The sequence below is a fragment of the Gigantopelta aegis genome, chromosome 1, assembly GCF_016097555.1.
Source record: "Gigantopelta aegis isolate Gae_Host chromosome 1, Gae_host_genome, whole genome shotgun sequence".
Classification (NCBI taxonomy): domain Eukaryota; kingdom Metazoa; phylum Mollusca; class Gastropoda; order Neomphalida; family Peltospiridae; genus Gigantopelta; species Gigantopelta aegis.
In genome coordinates, this window is record NC_054699.1 from 22,000,636 (window position 1) to 22,017,298 (window position 16,663).

The 16,663-nt window shown below is 32.9% G+C and overlaps 1 protein-coding gene across 12 annotated transcripts in view; it reads left to right on the top strand.

Moving 5' to 3' along the window:
* LOC121372108 (disks large homolog 2-like) overlaps positions 1 to 16,663 on the top strand; it is a 278,624-nt gene that overhangs the window by 253,049 nt on the left and 8,912 nt on the right. For 4 of the 12 annotated variants that reach the window (XM_041498374.1, XM_041498393.1, XM_041498416.1 and 1 more), the window contains 7 exons: positions 245 to 421; positions 1,154 to 1,217; positions 2,208 to 2,319; positions 3,500 to 3,502; positions 6,414 to 6,431; positions 10,171 to 10,173; positions 13,711 to 13,749. In XM_041498374.1, coding sequence (XP_041354308.1) covers positions 245 to 421; positions 1,154 to 1,217; positions 2,208 to 2,319; positions 3,500 to 3,502; positions 6,414 to 6,431; positions 10,171 to 10,173; positions 13,711 to 13,749 — 416 coding nt within the window. Of the gene's footprint in view, positions 1 to 244; positions 422 to 1,153; positions 1,218 to 2,207; positions 2,320 to 3,499; positions 3,503 to 5,249; positions 5,254 to 6,413; positions 6,432 to 10,170; positions 10,174 to 13,708; positions 13,750 to 16,663 lie in introns of all 12 variants that reach the window. The other 8 variants (XM_041498423.1, XM_041498449.1, XM_041498380.1 and 5 more) reach the window with 4 other exon arrangements.

Genomic DNA, 16,663 nt, shown 5'->3' on the forward strand with positions numbered 1-16,663 from the left:
TCCTCTCTCTTCTCTCTCTCCCTCTCCCTTTCTCTGTCTTTCTTTGCGCCTCTCTCTCTCTCTCTCTCTCTCTCTCTCTCTCTCTCTCTCTCTCTCTCTCTCTCTCTCTCTGTCTCTGCATCTCTCTCTTTTTCTCTGTGTCAGTCTATGTATCTAAATATATCTCTCTGTGTCCATCTCTCAGTCTGTCCAGCTATATACATATTTTTATATTTAATGTATGATATGGCATTATTACTTTCAGAGCCTTGTTTGACTACGACCCGACAAAAGACAGTGGATTGCCGAGTAAGGGACTGGTGTTCCGTTATGGGGACATCCTCCACGTAACGAACGCCAGTGATGACGAGTGGTGGCAGGCAAGGAGGATAACTCCGGAAGGTGATGAGGAGGGAATGGGAATTGCCCCAAGTAAAAGAAGGTAAGTTAGTTCTGTAAACCAAGAACAGAACACAATCATATACAGTGAAACCTGTCTAAACCGGATCATGCCAGGGACCTAATATTAATCCTATTTAAACAGCATCCTGTGTTTAGAGGGTCCGGTTTAGACAGGTTTCACTGTACAAAAAAAAAAAAAGTTAAAATCTTTTCTGGAGATGCTGGAAATTTTAATGCTTATGTTTATGATCAATTCAAGTGTAAAAATAGAAAATGTTTGTTATTTCTTTTTCTTTTTTCATCAACTCAAACTGAAATTATTGACAAAAAAAAACCCCCACTTAAATTATTGCTTGAACAAAGTATAAATAGTTATTTCCTGATTTGAGTTAGAAGTTATATTTATTTGGAAATCCAGAGGCCTGATGTGCTAGCGTCGCTGGATCGAATCCATTCAACTGATTGTTTTTTCTCTCATTCCAACTAGAGCACCACAACTCATCAAATGCCGTGGTATGTGGTTTCCTGTTTGTAGGAAGTGCATATAAAAGATCCCTTGCTGCATTAGGAAAAATGTAGCGGGTTTCCTCTGATGACTAAGTGTCAGAATTACCAAATGTTTGACATCCAAAAGCTGATGATTAATCAATTAATCAGTGTGCTTGAGTGGTGTCGTTAAACAAAACAAACTTTATCTTCATGATATATTTTATTACGTATTTATTTAATACACTTTATTTATTTAGTAATATTCTGGTTTGTTTATTTTCAGAGTGGAAAGAAAAGAAAGAGCCCGATTGAAAAATGTTAAATTTACAGGAAAAAATAATGATCGGGTAAGAGAATGATTTATATTTGTTCTTTTCATACGAGTAAGGGCCAGACCTTCCATTTTCAGTGGAAGACTATATTCTGAAGCTTTCGCCACCAATCTCCCAGGTGGGATCTACCCATTTTGGTTTTTTTACAAAGTTGATTGATTAATTAAAAACATATTTTATTGCACAAAGAATAAAAGAATCAGGCTCAAATTTACTCATTTACGACGCCTTCACAACTAAAGCTGATGGGAAATGGGGGAGGTTTGTGGCACGGATGGCCATAAGAGACAAGCCCCCGACAGACAAGGACTGGCATGTGAAGGTGGACAGAGAAAGATGTTGAAAGATACGAGGAGCTGCCAGATCAGCAAAAACAAAAAAGATGGAATTTAAAGGAGAGAAAACAAAATGGGAATTGAGATAAAAAATATATATAATAATAAAAAAACCTCACAAGGCCTTCTATATACATGCAATATACATGGTGATCATATTGCATAACAGTGCAGGCCTATTTACGCTACATTTTGATAATTTTAATTTTTGTGAAGTTCAGTGCTATACCTAGTATGGGACAAGGGGTGGGAATAGTGACCCTATATTAGCATTTCCTGATTTCAGTTCAAGATGTGACTTGTCAGCTTTATATCTGATTTTAGTTTTTCCTGCAATTTTTTTTTCTCACAAAATAATCTGAAATGCTGGGGTGGGAATCGCTTTTATTTCAGTATGGTATAATTTATAGAGTTTTCAGTTTTGTAAAGATCGTTTAAGTTTTTATCAATTTTCAGACTTTTCATAATCTTTTATTTGTAAATGCATGCCAAGAAGGCCAATTAGAAATGCTGAAAAATTATCTTTATTTAAGTATGGTATAATAGTTTCAGTTGGGTTTTTAAAAAATCATTCAGGTTTTTTTTATTAGTAAATGGATCTCAATACTGTGTAACATACACATAAATATAACCATTACTCAGCTACTGTTTTGTTTTATTTTCTTAACAGCAACAGGCCTCAGCTAACGATAGGAAAAAGAAGAATTTCTCATTTTCTAGAAAATTTCCATTTATGAAGAGTAAAGATCAAAGTGGCAGTGAAGATGTCAGTGCTGATGAACGTAAGTAACCATGGAAACGGTCATCTGACTGATTGTGCTCACATAATTAGCATATTAAATGTTGCCTCATGACATAACTTATGTAGCTTGTATTCATTCGTATACACTCGTATGTAACTGATTTAATCTGTAAATCCAATAAAAAAGACAATACAATAAGTGTTTTACTGCACCAGATAGGCACGTACCTTGGATAGTTTTAATGCGGAGAGGGCCTTAACAGTAAAAGGACAGACCCTAGTTTTTAAACACTACGACTATTAGAGACATTTATGATCACTGAAATCAAACATTATTTATATTTTATTGTTAAGATTATCCATTTCCGTAGAATCGAAGTGTTTCTGGTCATCCTGTTGTTTCTAATACCACAAAATGCATTTCTCATATTTTTAAAAACGCACGTGTGTCTGATAAGTAGCGGTTATTGATTCGAGTTCTAGTCTAATTTTTAAGGATATTTCCCAGTTTCAATGTCACATACTCTTCTTTCACTCGGTTGTAACTTTATCCAAATGTGTTACAGGTTTGTAGATTAACAAACTTAGTGTTAACTTTCACAGGTTGAAACTAGGGTATGTCCCTTTAACATTAATCTGCTTTGTTGGCATTGATAAACTTAGTACCAAGCTTTGCCAAGACAAAATTAAATACTTTACCTGCTAGGTTAATTTCTGACCAACTCAAATAAAATTAATTCCTTTGACATCACTGTTGTTTCTATACTTTGAGTGATGTTTATTACATTTCCCGTTGTCAGGGCAAGTTGTAGATTTTTAAAATATTGGATGTCATAGGTTTACGAACTGAGAGTAACTGATTTCTGTAAGCTTGCAGTAAACGTGTTTACAAAACCTTGTAACAGTTATTTTATAGATCAATCCCAACACCTCTTATTTTTAGACACTGATAAAAAATATAATAAAACAAAATTTATTTTAACCAGTGAATTTTATTTATCTTAATATATATCCTAATGTGTTGTGTTTTATGTTCATAGTGTTTCATTGCTAATTGATTATTTAATCCAATTGTTTTAATATTTTAAAAAACATTTTATTAACCCACCACAGAGATGTACATGTGTATTGTCTTGTATATAATGTATAAAAAGTGTGTGATTGCTAATCAGTTATTTAATCTGTTGTTTTTAATTTTCTTTTCCCTTAACACACTGCAGAAGGTAATATATATTTCTTATTATTGGTCTTGTGTATTGTTGCTTTTCATGTTGCTATAGCGCTGTCACACTTGAATATTAATACGGCTTTTATATTGAGTTAACTGTCTCATATTATTAATTAAGATTTTATATTGAGAGTTAATTGTCACACTTTCATATTAATATAGCTTTTATATTGAGAGTTAACTGTCACACTTTCGTATTAATATAACTTTTATACCGAGTGTTAACTGTCAAACTTTGGTTAATTGTAATATAGTTTTTATATTTAGAATTAACTGTCAAACTTGTGTATGGAGGATTTTGTACCTTTGAGCATTCATATGAAGTTAAACAATATAATTATATACTCGCTAAAAAGAATTAAACAAGTTATGACTGACATATGTTTTTTAAATTACAATTAGATAAATATCAATATTTGTTCTGTTTATGGTACTGGCTTTTGGGGGTCATTTTTACAGACAAGTGTACATATGAACTGATATACAGTGAACTCTGTCTAAACCGGACTCACTTCGTACCATCGAAATAGTCCGGTTTACACAGAGGACCGGTTTAGACAGAGTTCATCCAGAGTTATGGTTCTTGAATGATTGACAACTCGCGAACAGCAATGACATTTGAACCCATGGATGGTTGGGAAACATAGTCATAAAGTCAGACTTGCAATGGATTATTTCACAGACATAAAACTTATACCTAAAGGGACATTCCTGAGTTTGCTGCAATTTTTAAGATGTTATCCACTAACAGAGACTTTTTAACGATTGTAATTACATATCAAATATATTTTTCTGCATAAAATATTAGTGGCTGCATATTAAACGTGTTTCTGGTCGTTCTAATATTTGTACTTGGTTAAATTTCATTTTATTTCCTAAAACATTATTTATTCGTACGTACGAAATTATTTGAATACAAAATCCACATCTAACGGCCTACCGCAATCGGCAATAAGAATAAACTTCACACGAGTGTGATTACATTTTGTATTTGGTGTCCTGATTACTTGGCAATTGATGATCATTGTTGAACTAATTAAGCAGCCCTTCGTTCAGTCAAATCCCAATCCGGTGTAGACAGAGGTAATTAATGCATGAACGGTTCTTTCGTTCTTGATTTTTGATCCGGAGTCCAGAGTAGACAGAGTACGGATTAGGCAGAGATTTATACCTAAGAGATAAACGGTAGCTGGACGGGGCTTTTGAAATGGACCGGTTTATGCAGAGATCCGGATTACACAGAATCCGGTTTAGACAAGTCCACTGTATTATTAAAATATCATAAGCTGATATTGTCATTTTGTGGATGGCAATATTCATCTCTGTTAAGATTTTAATCACAATACATAATGTGAATAATCAATGTGACATTCATGAGAATATTTAAATGACATGATACAGTTCGAAACGGATTTATAAAATACATGTACAGTATATACAGTATTAATATTTAAATTCTGTTTGAGATCAATTAACATATTAAAGCCTCTGTTGATATATTTTTCTACATTTTTATGTTTTAAAAATGTACAAATATGATTGACAATATATTAATATTTGAAGACAATAAAACAAATAACTAGTGGAATAAATAGGTACATGTAGTCACTATGTGTCACAATATTTCTGTGTTTTTAAGGGGTCATTCAACAATTATTATGTAACCCAATAACTGACGATATTGCACGGGCGCGGAAGTGGTACGGCCGGTATGGCCATGACTGTACCACTTTTTGGGCCAGAAGAAACATTTGTCTCTCTTCCTATGGTGCTCGCATAGTATAGATCTCATCATATACATTGCTTTCATGGCCGTACGCTGTATTGTTAACTCCCTTTTATCATTTTGTATAATAAGACTACCACCATTCTAAAATTCTATAATGCACTTGACAACAAACTGTCCTCTACTTTAAAGTCGCCAAGACTCAAGTTGTCCAGTATTATTTAGATTTCTATCTGTATTTTTTTTATTTCTTTGATATTAATAAACACAGTTTATAGATAAAATATCATTTATACCAAATTGACTAGCCATGACTGCCTGTATATGATTTTAAGAATGAAAATGAAATACAGTTTTAAAAACATTCTGTAACTCTTGACAAACAGCCCATCCCTTCATCCATCAAATTTTGTTTATGCATCCTATGACACTTCCCAGGGAACATTTTGTTCAATATTGTGTCACGATTTGCTACACAATTTTCAGAGATTGCTACACAATTTTAAAGGCATATTGTCACAGATGACTGACCTATTTAACGGTCTAACAAAGTATTACCTGAACAAAAATTATTTGATTTGTCCCCAACCATCTTCATAACCACCATACTCCATTTAGTCATGATATTTTGTAAAAATAATTGAATTATGGCAATGGTCTATAATTCAGAAACTAAAATTGCCAAGAGGGTTGACATGGATTTCTTTCCATCATGGTTCAGTTAAAGTGTTCCGATAGCTAGATTTGGTTTCCAACAATTAATGTAATTTTTATTTATTATCCATTTTTAGAGAAATAAGGTGCTTAAATCTGGGACAGTATGCCTTTAAAACATTAAACAGTAGTTGCTAATCAATTTTCAATTGACTAGAAATTTTGCTGATCAAGATTTTGAAAACAAAATATTCCTTGCCTCACTAATCAAGATTAATTAACCAGTGGAGCTAATTTTAATTAGATTGCAATTAATTTTTAATTGACTAGAAATATCGCTAATCAAGATTTAAAAAAAATAATGTCTTTGCCTCCATCTCCTCCCAGCACCCTTCCCGCCAAACAAAAAAATAAAATAAAAAATAGTTGAATGGCCTCTTAACAAAGCGTTATTTCCAGACTGTCGGTTCACCCTGTTTTCCATTGTAATACTAATTCTGCTTAATGTTTCCTTTTCCCCCCACAGAGTACACAGCACATGAAGGTTAATAGACTTTTTCAAATTTTTCTTTTTAAGTTGCAAGCTTAGTAGAACTGACCCTTTACGGTTTATGTCACAGAATTTCTTATGTTTTTAGAATACCTTGTTTTATTGGCTTGCATGCAGTGCATGATTCATATTAGTTAGTAAAAAAGGTTGAACATTAAAAAATCAGATTTTCTTGTAAGCTCAAATTCAGTTCATTAAAAAATGTAAATTTTTTTTTAACAAATTCAGAATTTTTTATGGTTTATGTTTTTTATATCTTTTAATACATATAGGCCTACAATAATAAAAAAAAAAAATCATGGGACAAATTTACGAAGCCCGTTTTTTTCTTAAACGCAGGTGTTTAAGCATTGTAAATGTATTTAGTTACATATGTGTAAGACAAACAGGTGTTTAAGCATTGTAAATGTATTTAGTTACACACGTGTAAGACAAAAACACGCTTTGTAAATTGAGCCTTCTGTATTTTTTTTGTAAATAAAACATTTGAATATACTGATTACTAAACTACCCGATCAGGTTACAACTGGCAGACATGTTTTTTTAAGGTCAGACTGTTAAAAAAATTCCGATTGGCAGCTAACCATTGTGATCATTTCCTTTTGTCCGTTTGTCCGTCCTCATATTGCTAACGCTGAGGTCTAAATGTTTATAATGTGGCAGTACGTCTGTAGATTTGGTTTATGATCAGAATTACCATTCTTCAAATGCCTTCAGTCACGTACATGCATCTCATAACACAGAACACGTGTGGGATTTAGCTCAGTTGGTAGAGCGCTCGCTTGAGGTGCTTTTGTCGCAGAATCAAACCTCTTTAGGTGGCCCAATTCTCTCATTATTTTTTTTTCTGTCCAAACCAGTGCTCCACATAAGGCAGGGCTCACATTGGAACAGATTTTGGTTCAGTCAGTTTTTAGAAATGTATTTCCTTGAAAATCATAAAAAATTTGTTAATTTAAGGAATATTTTATTAGCCAAAATCTAAATTGTTCAGCCATATTGTATAAAAATTATCAACTGGCTAATGTGGCAATAGACAGGGTGAGCCCTGATCAGCTGGTGATGTTATGTACAGTCCTGTCTGTGAGAAAGTATATATAAAAGATCCCTTGCTGCAGTTTTCCTCTGAAGACTAAGAGTCAAAATTACCAAGTGTTTGACATCCAATAGCCGATGATTGATAAATCAATGTGCTCTAGTGGTGTCGCTAAACAAAACAAACTTTAATTTCATAACCAGAGGCGGATCTAGTGCCGCCCCCCCCCCCTAAATTTTGCAACAGTTATAATTTTATTATATTAATTTTCATTCCAATCCAAACCTCCCCCAAGGTTCCATTGGCATTCTGCCTCATGTCATTGCACCCCCTCAACACCCACCCACCAAATGGATTTTCTGGATCTGCCACTGATAACTCATAGCAAGGTCATTTGAAACTCAGGTTAAACAGGTAAATCCTTTAAGTGATTTCTTTTTTCTTCTGTTACAAGTTTTCATAAGAGTCACTCTTGGATTAATTTTTGCATTAGAATGATTCTCAATGGAAGGGATGGGATATAACCCAGTGGTAAGGTGCTCGCTCGATGTGCCGTCGGTCTAGGATTGATCCCCGTCTGTGGGCCTCATTCCAGCCAGTGCACCATGACTGGTATATCAAAGACCGTAGTATGTGCTATCCTGTCTGTGGGATGGTGCATATAAAAGATCCCTTGCTGCTAATCGAAAAGAGTAGCCCATGAAGTGGCAACAGCGGGTTTCCTCTCTCAATATCCGTGTGGTCCTTAACCATATGTCTGACACCATATAACCATAAATAAAATGTGTTGAGTTAAAAAAAATTCTTTCTTTCTTTCTCAATGGAAGGTCAAAATCAGTGGGTTTTTAAAAAAAAACAAAAAACATTTACCGGTACTAATATTAATGTAAAATATATATCTGTGACTTAAGCTGTTTACATGTGTGAATGCTTTCCCTAGTTGCTGCTTTGTGTATTTTAACATAGTGTTATCCTCAAAGAGTTGCCATGGCAATCAACATGATATAGTGCTTGGAAGAAACCTATTTTTATTAAATATCTTAATACAGTGTATAATAAATTAACTCTTTTTTCTTTTTCTTTTTTTGGTGGTTGTTTTACATATCTCAATATATAGCAACTGCCTTTGAAATTTGTTTTAAAAATCTATTTTATAATTTGCATTTAAATTTAGAATATGACCGTTAGTTTTAGTTTTCGTTTAGTGATTGTTATTTGCATTTCTGTAAGCTTGGTTTAAAATTAGTACATGTACAAGGATGTAATTTTTTATAATTTTTTTTATTTTATTTTATTTTTTAAAATATGTTTTAGTTATAGTTTAGAACTTGTTCTATATATACATGGCTTTGGATGTGTTCAGAAATAATATTAGTCGAGGTTTTAACTTTATTGTTGCCTTTCAGTCATTTAACTTGATCAATTACTAAAGCAAAACTGGAATAAAACAACATTATTTAATCCACTGACCCCAATTTCAGACGTATCTACCTTTTCTGTTATGAATAAAATTAATTTGGAGCTATACTATATAACAGTCAGGACATGTAGAATTGCATTTGCTTTTACTATCATTGATTTTTTAAAAACATTTTAAGTAATTTTTAAAATTAAAGAAAAGTCAAAAATATATAGCACTTCTTAATACCTAAAGTCAGTTCCATTTATAAATGTATAAACACAGGTGTTCTATATTTCCCCATTAGGCTATTTCTCACTTCAGCCAGTGTGCCACGACTGGTATATCAAAGGCCATGGTATGTGCTATCCTGTCTGTGGGATGGTGCATATTAAAGATCCCTTGCTACTAATGGAAAAATGTAGCAGGTTTCCTCTCTAAGACTATATGTCAAAATTACCAAATGTTTGACATCCAATAACCGATGATTTATAAATCAATGTGCTCTAGTGGTGTCGTTAAACAAAACAAACTTTAATTGTTTTATGTTTCTGTATTAAAGAGAGATTAATTCCTCCAAGTAATTCCTTGATGCGCATTCGGTCTGGGATCGATCCCTGTCGGTGGGCCCTTTGGGCTATTTCTCGTTCCAGCCAGCGCACCACGACTGGTATATAAAAGGCTGTCGTATGTGCTATCCTGTCTGTGGGATGGTGCATATAAAAGATCCCTTGCTGCTAATTGAAAAGAGTAGCCCATAAAGTGGCGACAGTGGGTTTCCTTTCTCAATATCTGTGTGGTCCTTAGCCATATGTCCGACGCCATATTGCCATAAATAAAATGTGTTAAGTGCGTCATTAAATTAAACATTTCCTTCCTTCCTTCGTTAATGGATGTTTAGTTTATATGTAACGATTTAAAAAAAATAGATATTAATCATTACAGTACGTTTAATTTAGTTATAAAATATTGAATTTAAAAAACAATTAAAAAATTTAATCTTGACTTAAAACATGAAGTTTTTCTTCATATTCATCGTAAGAGAATTTGTTACATTGTGTTTTGCACTTTTCCATCTTTTGTCTTTAATATTCTGTAATACGTCTTCCTAGTCCATATTACTATTATTAGAGAGTTCTAAAACATCTTTTACTTAATTGGTAACGAGACATGTTTTCAGTTTGTTTTCTGGAACAGAGCAAAAAACTAGATTTTTAATATAATAATATATATTAGTCTTTATTTCTTCTCTTTCACTAATAAAACTTTTTTTCCTTCATATTGTGGCGTGCTTTCAGAAGGTACAGTAAATATTTGTATAATTACCTGCCTTTGTTACATGTACTTTCTCCCTTTTTTTTTTTATGAGCTCCATCAAAACCCAGAACTTTTACACAGCTTGCAGCTTTTATCTAATATTGAATTACAAAATAAGTACACGCACATATGTACATATTTAGTACCAATATTACTAGAGATTTTGTTGTACTTCTTTAAAGCAGGGCTTTTTGGGGCTTCTATGTGCATGCTGTGTGCAACACTTAACCAGAGTAAAAGGACAGGTCACAAGGCAGTTGACCTACTAAAGGCAAACATATACATTACATAACCTTAAATACACACTGTGTACACAGTACTTTTAAACTAATGCCTCATTACGATAAGCTGGGTTTTTTTTTTTAACATTTCAAACAGCTAGCGTTAGTGGGGAATATTTATCTGGTTTAATTAAGTAAATTGAAACTAAGCTGTTTATAAATATCTCAAACAGCAAGCATTAGTGATGAATATGTAGCTGGTTTAATAAAGTACTTTTCAAGACTATATATATATATATGTATATGTATGTATGTATGTATTAGGCTTCAAAAGAAATGTGAGATACAAAATAATATTTTTAGGTAGTCATATGAAATTTTGTGATTTTCATTTAAAAGAAGAAAATTTATTTTTTAATTAATTTTATATATGATAATTTACACTATGGGGATTTTTGTATAGGGTATTTGTATTTACTCACATTTCTTTTATCATTTTATCATCAGAATATTTGCTGGTAATATTTTCTTGGGTCATCTAATAGGTCACCTGCTGTGTGACCTTGACTTTGAAAACAAGTCTTTGTTGTAACATGTCACAGTCCTAATCTTGATTCACTCTTCCAGCGATAATTCATTTTGTGTCGTCTTTTTTTTCTTTTCTTTTTTTCTTTTTTTTTAACTCTTTTTTTTTAACTCTTTTTTCTTCTTCTGCAGTACCGGTATAGCTTTTTTTTTTAACGTAATTATAAAAATATAAAGTTGACTGACTCACCCTCTACTAATCATGGTTTTAGCTAAAGTATTTCTGTTAAAGCATGGTCTTCATTTTATTTTAATACATCTCAAAGTTAACCAGTGGTTGATGTTTATCAATTTTAATTTTGTATATTTTGCTCGGTGTTGGTTGATATTGATTTGTGGTCATTTGGGATATTTTATTAAGTATGGTTCATTTAGAAGTTTATGATTGTATAATATTGAAAAAGATTAATCATTATAGATTATTTAATTTAAAAAATACAAAATAATAATTTTAATAATTTTTTCATTAAGATTAATTTTATTAGTTTACTTTTATATTCATTGAAAAAGATCATTATAGATTATTTTAATTTTAAAAATACAAAATAATAATAATTTTAATAATATTTTTCATTTAGATTAATTTACATAGTTTACTTTTATATTCATTTAAATGAAAACATGTCAGTATTATTAAAAGTAAATTGCATATGCATTTTTAAAAAATAATTTACTTGCATTGTTTCAATATATGTAATAATATTCGAGTAAATATATTTCATTTGAAACATTGTGATAAAATTAATTAGGATGACTTATTATTTATACAGATTTTGTTTATATTTATTCAATTATTAAGACTTATTGTCTACTGATATAACTGGAAGTAACTTAGATCTTGGGTGATTTGTAAACATGCTTGTCAGTTATACTTATACGGTAGCAGGAAAAGTAGTGAATAAAACATTTGGAATTTGTATAGAATAATTACGTTATGATCCTAAGTGTGCATTTAATGTAATTAACATTTAATTTTATTTTGTTATGTTTTCTGCAATTTTACTAATTTATTTGTTGGTTTATGGGTTTGTAGACCTGTTATTTTTAAGTGGAAATTTAAACCAAAAAAATTAATTGGGGGGTGTTGTCATTTTTTTATATTTTTTATTTTTTTAAAATTTGATATTGGTGTCTACAGATGCCCTAATGCTGAATTGTAGATTGTAGCCAAAATTGGTGTCTACAGACGCCCTAATGTTGAAATGTAGATTGTAGCCAAATATTAATTCTTCCACTTTTAATGATTTATTTTTATTTTTGTCTTGAATCAACAACTCTGTTCGTCACGGAGTGAAATATTTCTGTCATTATTCAATCCTCTTATGTACTTAAAATATATTCCCAGCAAACCAACAAATCACTATTATTTGCAGTTCATCCAAATACAGCACTAAACAACTCACATATTGCTTCTTTTTATTATTTACTTGAAAATATATTAATTTATCTCTTTCTTCTTTTTTTTAACATATTAATTTATTTTATTATTGTTAATAATGTAAGGCTTTATTGTGTTTTGTTGTTTAAATATCTTTGTTTGTTCAGTTTTGATTATAAATATCTTTAAAATATTTTTCACCATTCAGCTTCATGCTTGTTTTTGCTGCAGTTATTTCAGACATGTTTTATTAAAATGGCCACAGATTTCTGAAATAACATCCCTGTGGGAAATGTCCAGTTCCAGTGTTCATGACCTCATTTATCAAAGCATCTGTTCTCATTCATTAAGGGACTGTGGTTTCGGAACAGGCAAATAAAAGATTTTATTAAAGGTGTATGTGTGTGGGGGGGGGGGGGGGGGGGGGGGGGGGGGGGGGGGAGTTAATAGCCTGCCTAGTATTCTAGTTATGTCCCTTGTTCAAGTGATGCTCAGTTTGTAAAACTAACAGAAAGGAAATAAAAGGTTACAGTTTGTTTTGTTTAATAACACCATCAGAGCACATTAAGTTTATTTATCATTGAATGTTGGATGTTAAACATCTGAGGAATCCCATAGTTTTCAGAGGAAACTTGCTACATTTTTGCCATTAGTAGCAACAGATCCTTTATATGGACTTTTTAACAGACAGGACAGCACATACCACAACCAGTCATGGGACTCTGGTTTAAAAATGAAAAGAATCTTTCTCTAATAAAATCTTTTGTGTGCATTTTCTCAATAACAACACAACACATACCATGGCTTTTGATATATGAGGTGGAACATTGGTTGGATTGGGAAAAACTGAAATTTAAATAAACTGAAATAGGTGAAATACTGTATTCATACATATATACATACATATTTTTGATTATTTTAATCCTTTTTTCCCTATGTACGCATATTTCTTGTAAAACAAGAAATGTTTGAAGTAACTGATACTCTTCATCACTACAGCACACTCTGTTTAATATGGCAGCCACTTGAATATGGAATTGTGGGTAATATGCAGATTGTTCCAGTAATGGGAAGAGCAAATTGATTTCAGACTCTTTTTTTTTCTTCTCTTTTTCAATGTCAGTAACCTGATTTATCAGCACAATTTTGTAAAAAAAAAATTTACATGAAAAAAATCTGATATTTGTTTCATATTGACATTTCATCTTGATCTTGATGTTTTAAACAGAGTGTGCTGGCATTGTTTTGTTTGTTGATGCTGGTGTACCTGTCTCTCCATCTGTCCGTCTGACCTCTCTATGTATGTTCTGTGAATAGCATGTGTTTTTTTACTTCAGGTGGGCTAGCCAATGCAAGTGAAATAGATAATAGTTTTCGTAAGTAACGAACCAAATGCTCAAGGGCTCAACAATTAAAAAAAAAAGTGACAGAAAACAAATAAATTTTTTTTTTAAAAACTAGCAATTATTTTATCTATTAATATATGTAATATTATGTATTAATTTAATTAATCTAAATTATTTTACTTTTGTAATTATTTTACTATGTAGAAAACTATTTTATTGTTATAGAATATTTAAAAAATAATAATTTTGAATTATGATGTGAATGGTAATTTAAAAATGTAAACTAAAGTCATATTTTGTCACTTTTAACTGTAATTTGTAATATTATGTTTTAAGTACAGTTTACTATTATTTAATATGTTATATATGTCCTATATTTAGAAGTTTATTTTCTCTTGTCCTGTCATGATATTGCTGTAGAAGATATGAAATATTTCTAGATATTAATATAATATTAATTGTGACATTAAACCTGTGTTTGAATGTTGTGCCTTAAATATTTAAACTGTGTTAAATATCAAGGGCTGACAATGAGATATTGGCTTTGCATCACTCATGTTACATCTATCTCTCTCTCTCTCTCTCTCTCTCTCTCTCTCTCTCTCTCTCTCTCTCTCTCTCTCTCTCTCTCTCTCTCTCTCTCTCTCCTCCCTCCCTCCCTCCCTCCCTCCCTCCCTCCCTCCATCTCTCTTCTCTCTCTCTCTCTCTCTCTCTCTCTCCCTCTCTCTCTCTCTCTCCTCTCTCTCTCTCTCTCTCTCTCTCTCTCTCTCTCTCTCTCTCTCTCTCTCTCTCCCTCCCTCCCCCTCTCCTCTCCCCCTCTCTCTCTCTCTCTCTCTCCCCCCTCCCTCTCTCCCTCCCTCCCCCTCTCTCTCTCTCTCTCTCTCTCTCTCTCTCTCTCTCTCTCTCTCTCTCTCTCTCTCTCTCTCTCTCTCTCTCTATCTCTACCTCTCTCTCATTTTTGTAAAGAGTGGATATAATCAGTTCTTGCTGTCTGGTCTTGATAAACATTATAATATAAGAGAAATTATATGTAAAAAGTATTATACAGTGAGTTAACCAATATGCATTTTAGTTTCCATGACGACTACCAATATGCCACATGCATTTGTAGCACATACTTTTATATTTCACAAGCAATATTTAATTAATGTTGTTAGCATTTAGGGAGTTGATTGAAAGTTAAGATTCATTTCAGTGCCATCAGACAGAAAATGTTGCTAACCAATTTGTGATAATGTTTTTATTATACTGTACTACTCATTAGGACGAGTATGAAAATGTTTTCTCAAATCAAACTGTACAGTTAAATTGGTGAAATATATTTATCAGTGCTGAGAAGCAGCCATTTTTATTCTTCCCATGTCTTTTCCCCCTTATTTCATTCTTATTTAGCGTTCACCTAACATTGCACATAGTCACTTAAACTGGATCCTTATTTCTTTCTGGGTTTTTTCATTCAGTTTTGTGTTTATGTTTCCTTAAAGTGTGTTCTGGGCACACACCTCAGTTATCTGTCCAGTTCAGTTCAACTTATTTTTGTGCTTATATCCAATTACGTTTCAAGCACGCTGTCCTGCGCACATGTCTCATGCTTATATCCAATTAAGTTTCAAGCACACTGTCCTGCACACATGCCTCAGCTATCTGGGTTGTCTGTCCAGGACAGTGGGTTAGTTGTTAGTTGGTTAGTAAGAGAAAAGAGGGTGTAGTGACCTTACACCTACCCACTGAGCCCTTAAGAACTCGCTCTGGGTTGGAGTCGGTACCAGGCTGCGAACCCTGTACCTACCAGCCTGTAGTCCGATGGCTTAACCACTGTGCCACCGAGGCCAGCTATCTGTCCAACGTATATAGGTTTCAGTGGTTGGTTGTTAGTGAGAGAGAAGTCAATGTAGACTGCCAACTGAGCTGTTAAAACGTAGCCCAGTGGTAAAGCGCTCGCTTGATGCGCAGTCAGCTTGGGATCGATCACCATCGGTGGGCCTGTTGGGCTATTTCTTGTTCCAGCCAGTGCACCATGGCTGGTATATCAAAGGTCATGGTATGTGCTATCTTGTCTGTGGGATGATGCATAATAAAAGAACCCTTGCTGCTAATTGAAAAAGAATAGCCCATGAAGTGGTGACAGCGGGTTTCCTCTCTCAATGTCTGTGTGGTCCTTAACCATATGTCCGACGCCATATAACCGTAAATAAAATGTGTTGAGTGCGTTGTTAAATAAAACATTTCCTTCTTGTAAAAAGCTTTTACAAAATAGATCTGCAAGGGCATTTTTATCTTTATTTACTATGTTATTTTCTGTACTAAACTGCCATAGCTTGATGATCTGCATTGTGGAGGACTGAAAACTAATTTTAGGCTAGAGGATAGTTGGGGTAGGGGTTAGGGGTGGGGGTTGTTGTTTTCAGAAATACCCTTATCTCTCTCCCCCTGCCACCCCCCCCCCCCCCCCAATCCTCCCAAGATATTTGGTAATGTCAAGAATAGGACCCTGGGTTTGGGGTTGGAGTCGGTACTGGGAAATGAACCCAGTACCTAACTGCCATGAAGTCAAATGGCTTATTGACATTTTGCACAAATAAAATATCAAGTCCATATATGTATCTATTAATTGGTCAAGAGACTTTTTCACCATGGCCAGTGAATTATCAGATCCACTGGCCCTATGGCAAGTGATCTTTTTTTTTTTAATTCTAGAACCCCTGTATTATATAATATCAAGATTCCATGGTACTGATAAACTGTTAACTTCTACGAAAGTAATGCGACATTTAAAAACATGTTTTCTACATGTAGATTACCATATCATTGGTAAATAACTTTTACAAACGGTATACAACATTTAAAAACATTTTTTACTACATGTACATTACCATATGTCATTAGTAAATGAGTAAATATTTTTTGCCAAGTTGTTTATTTTAATTTCATTGTTATTTCTGTT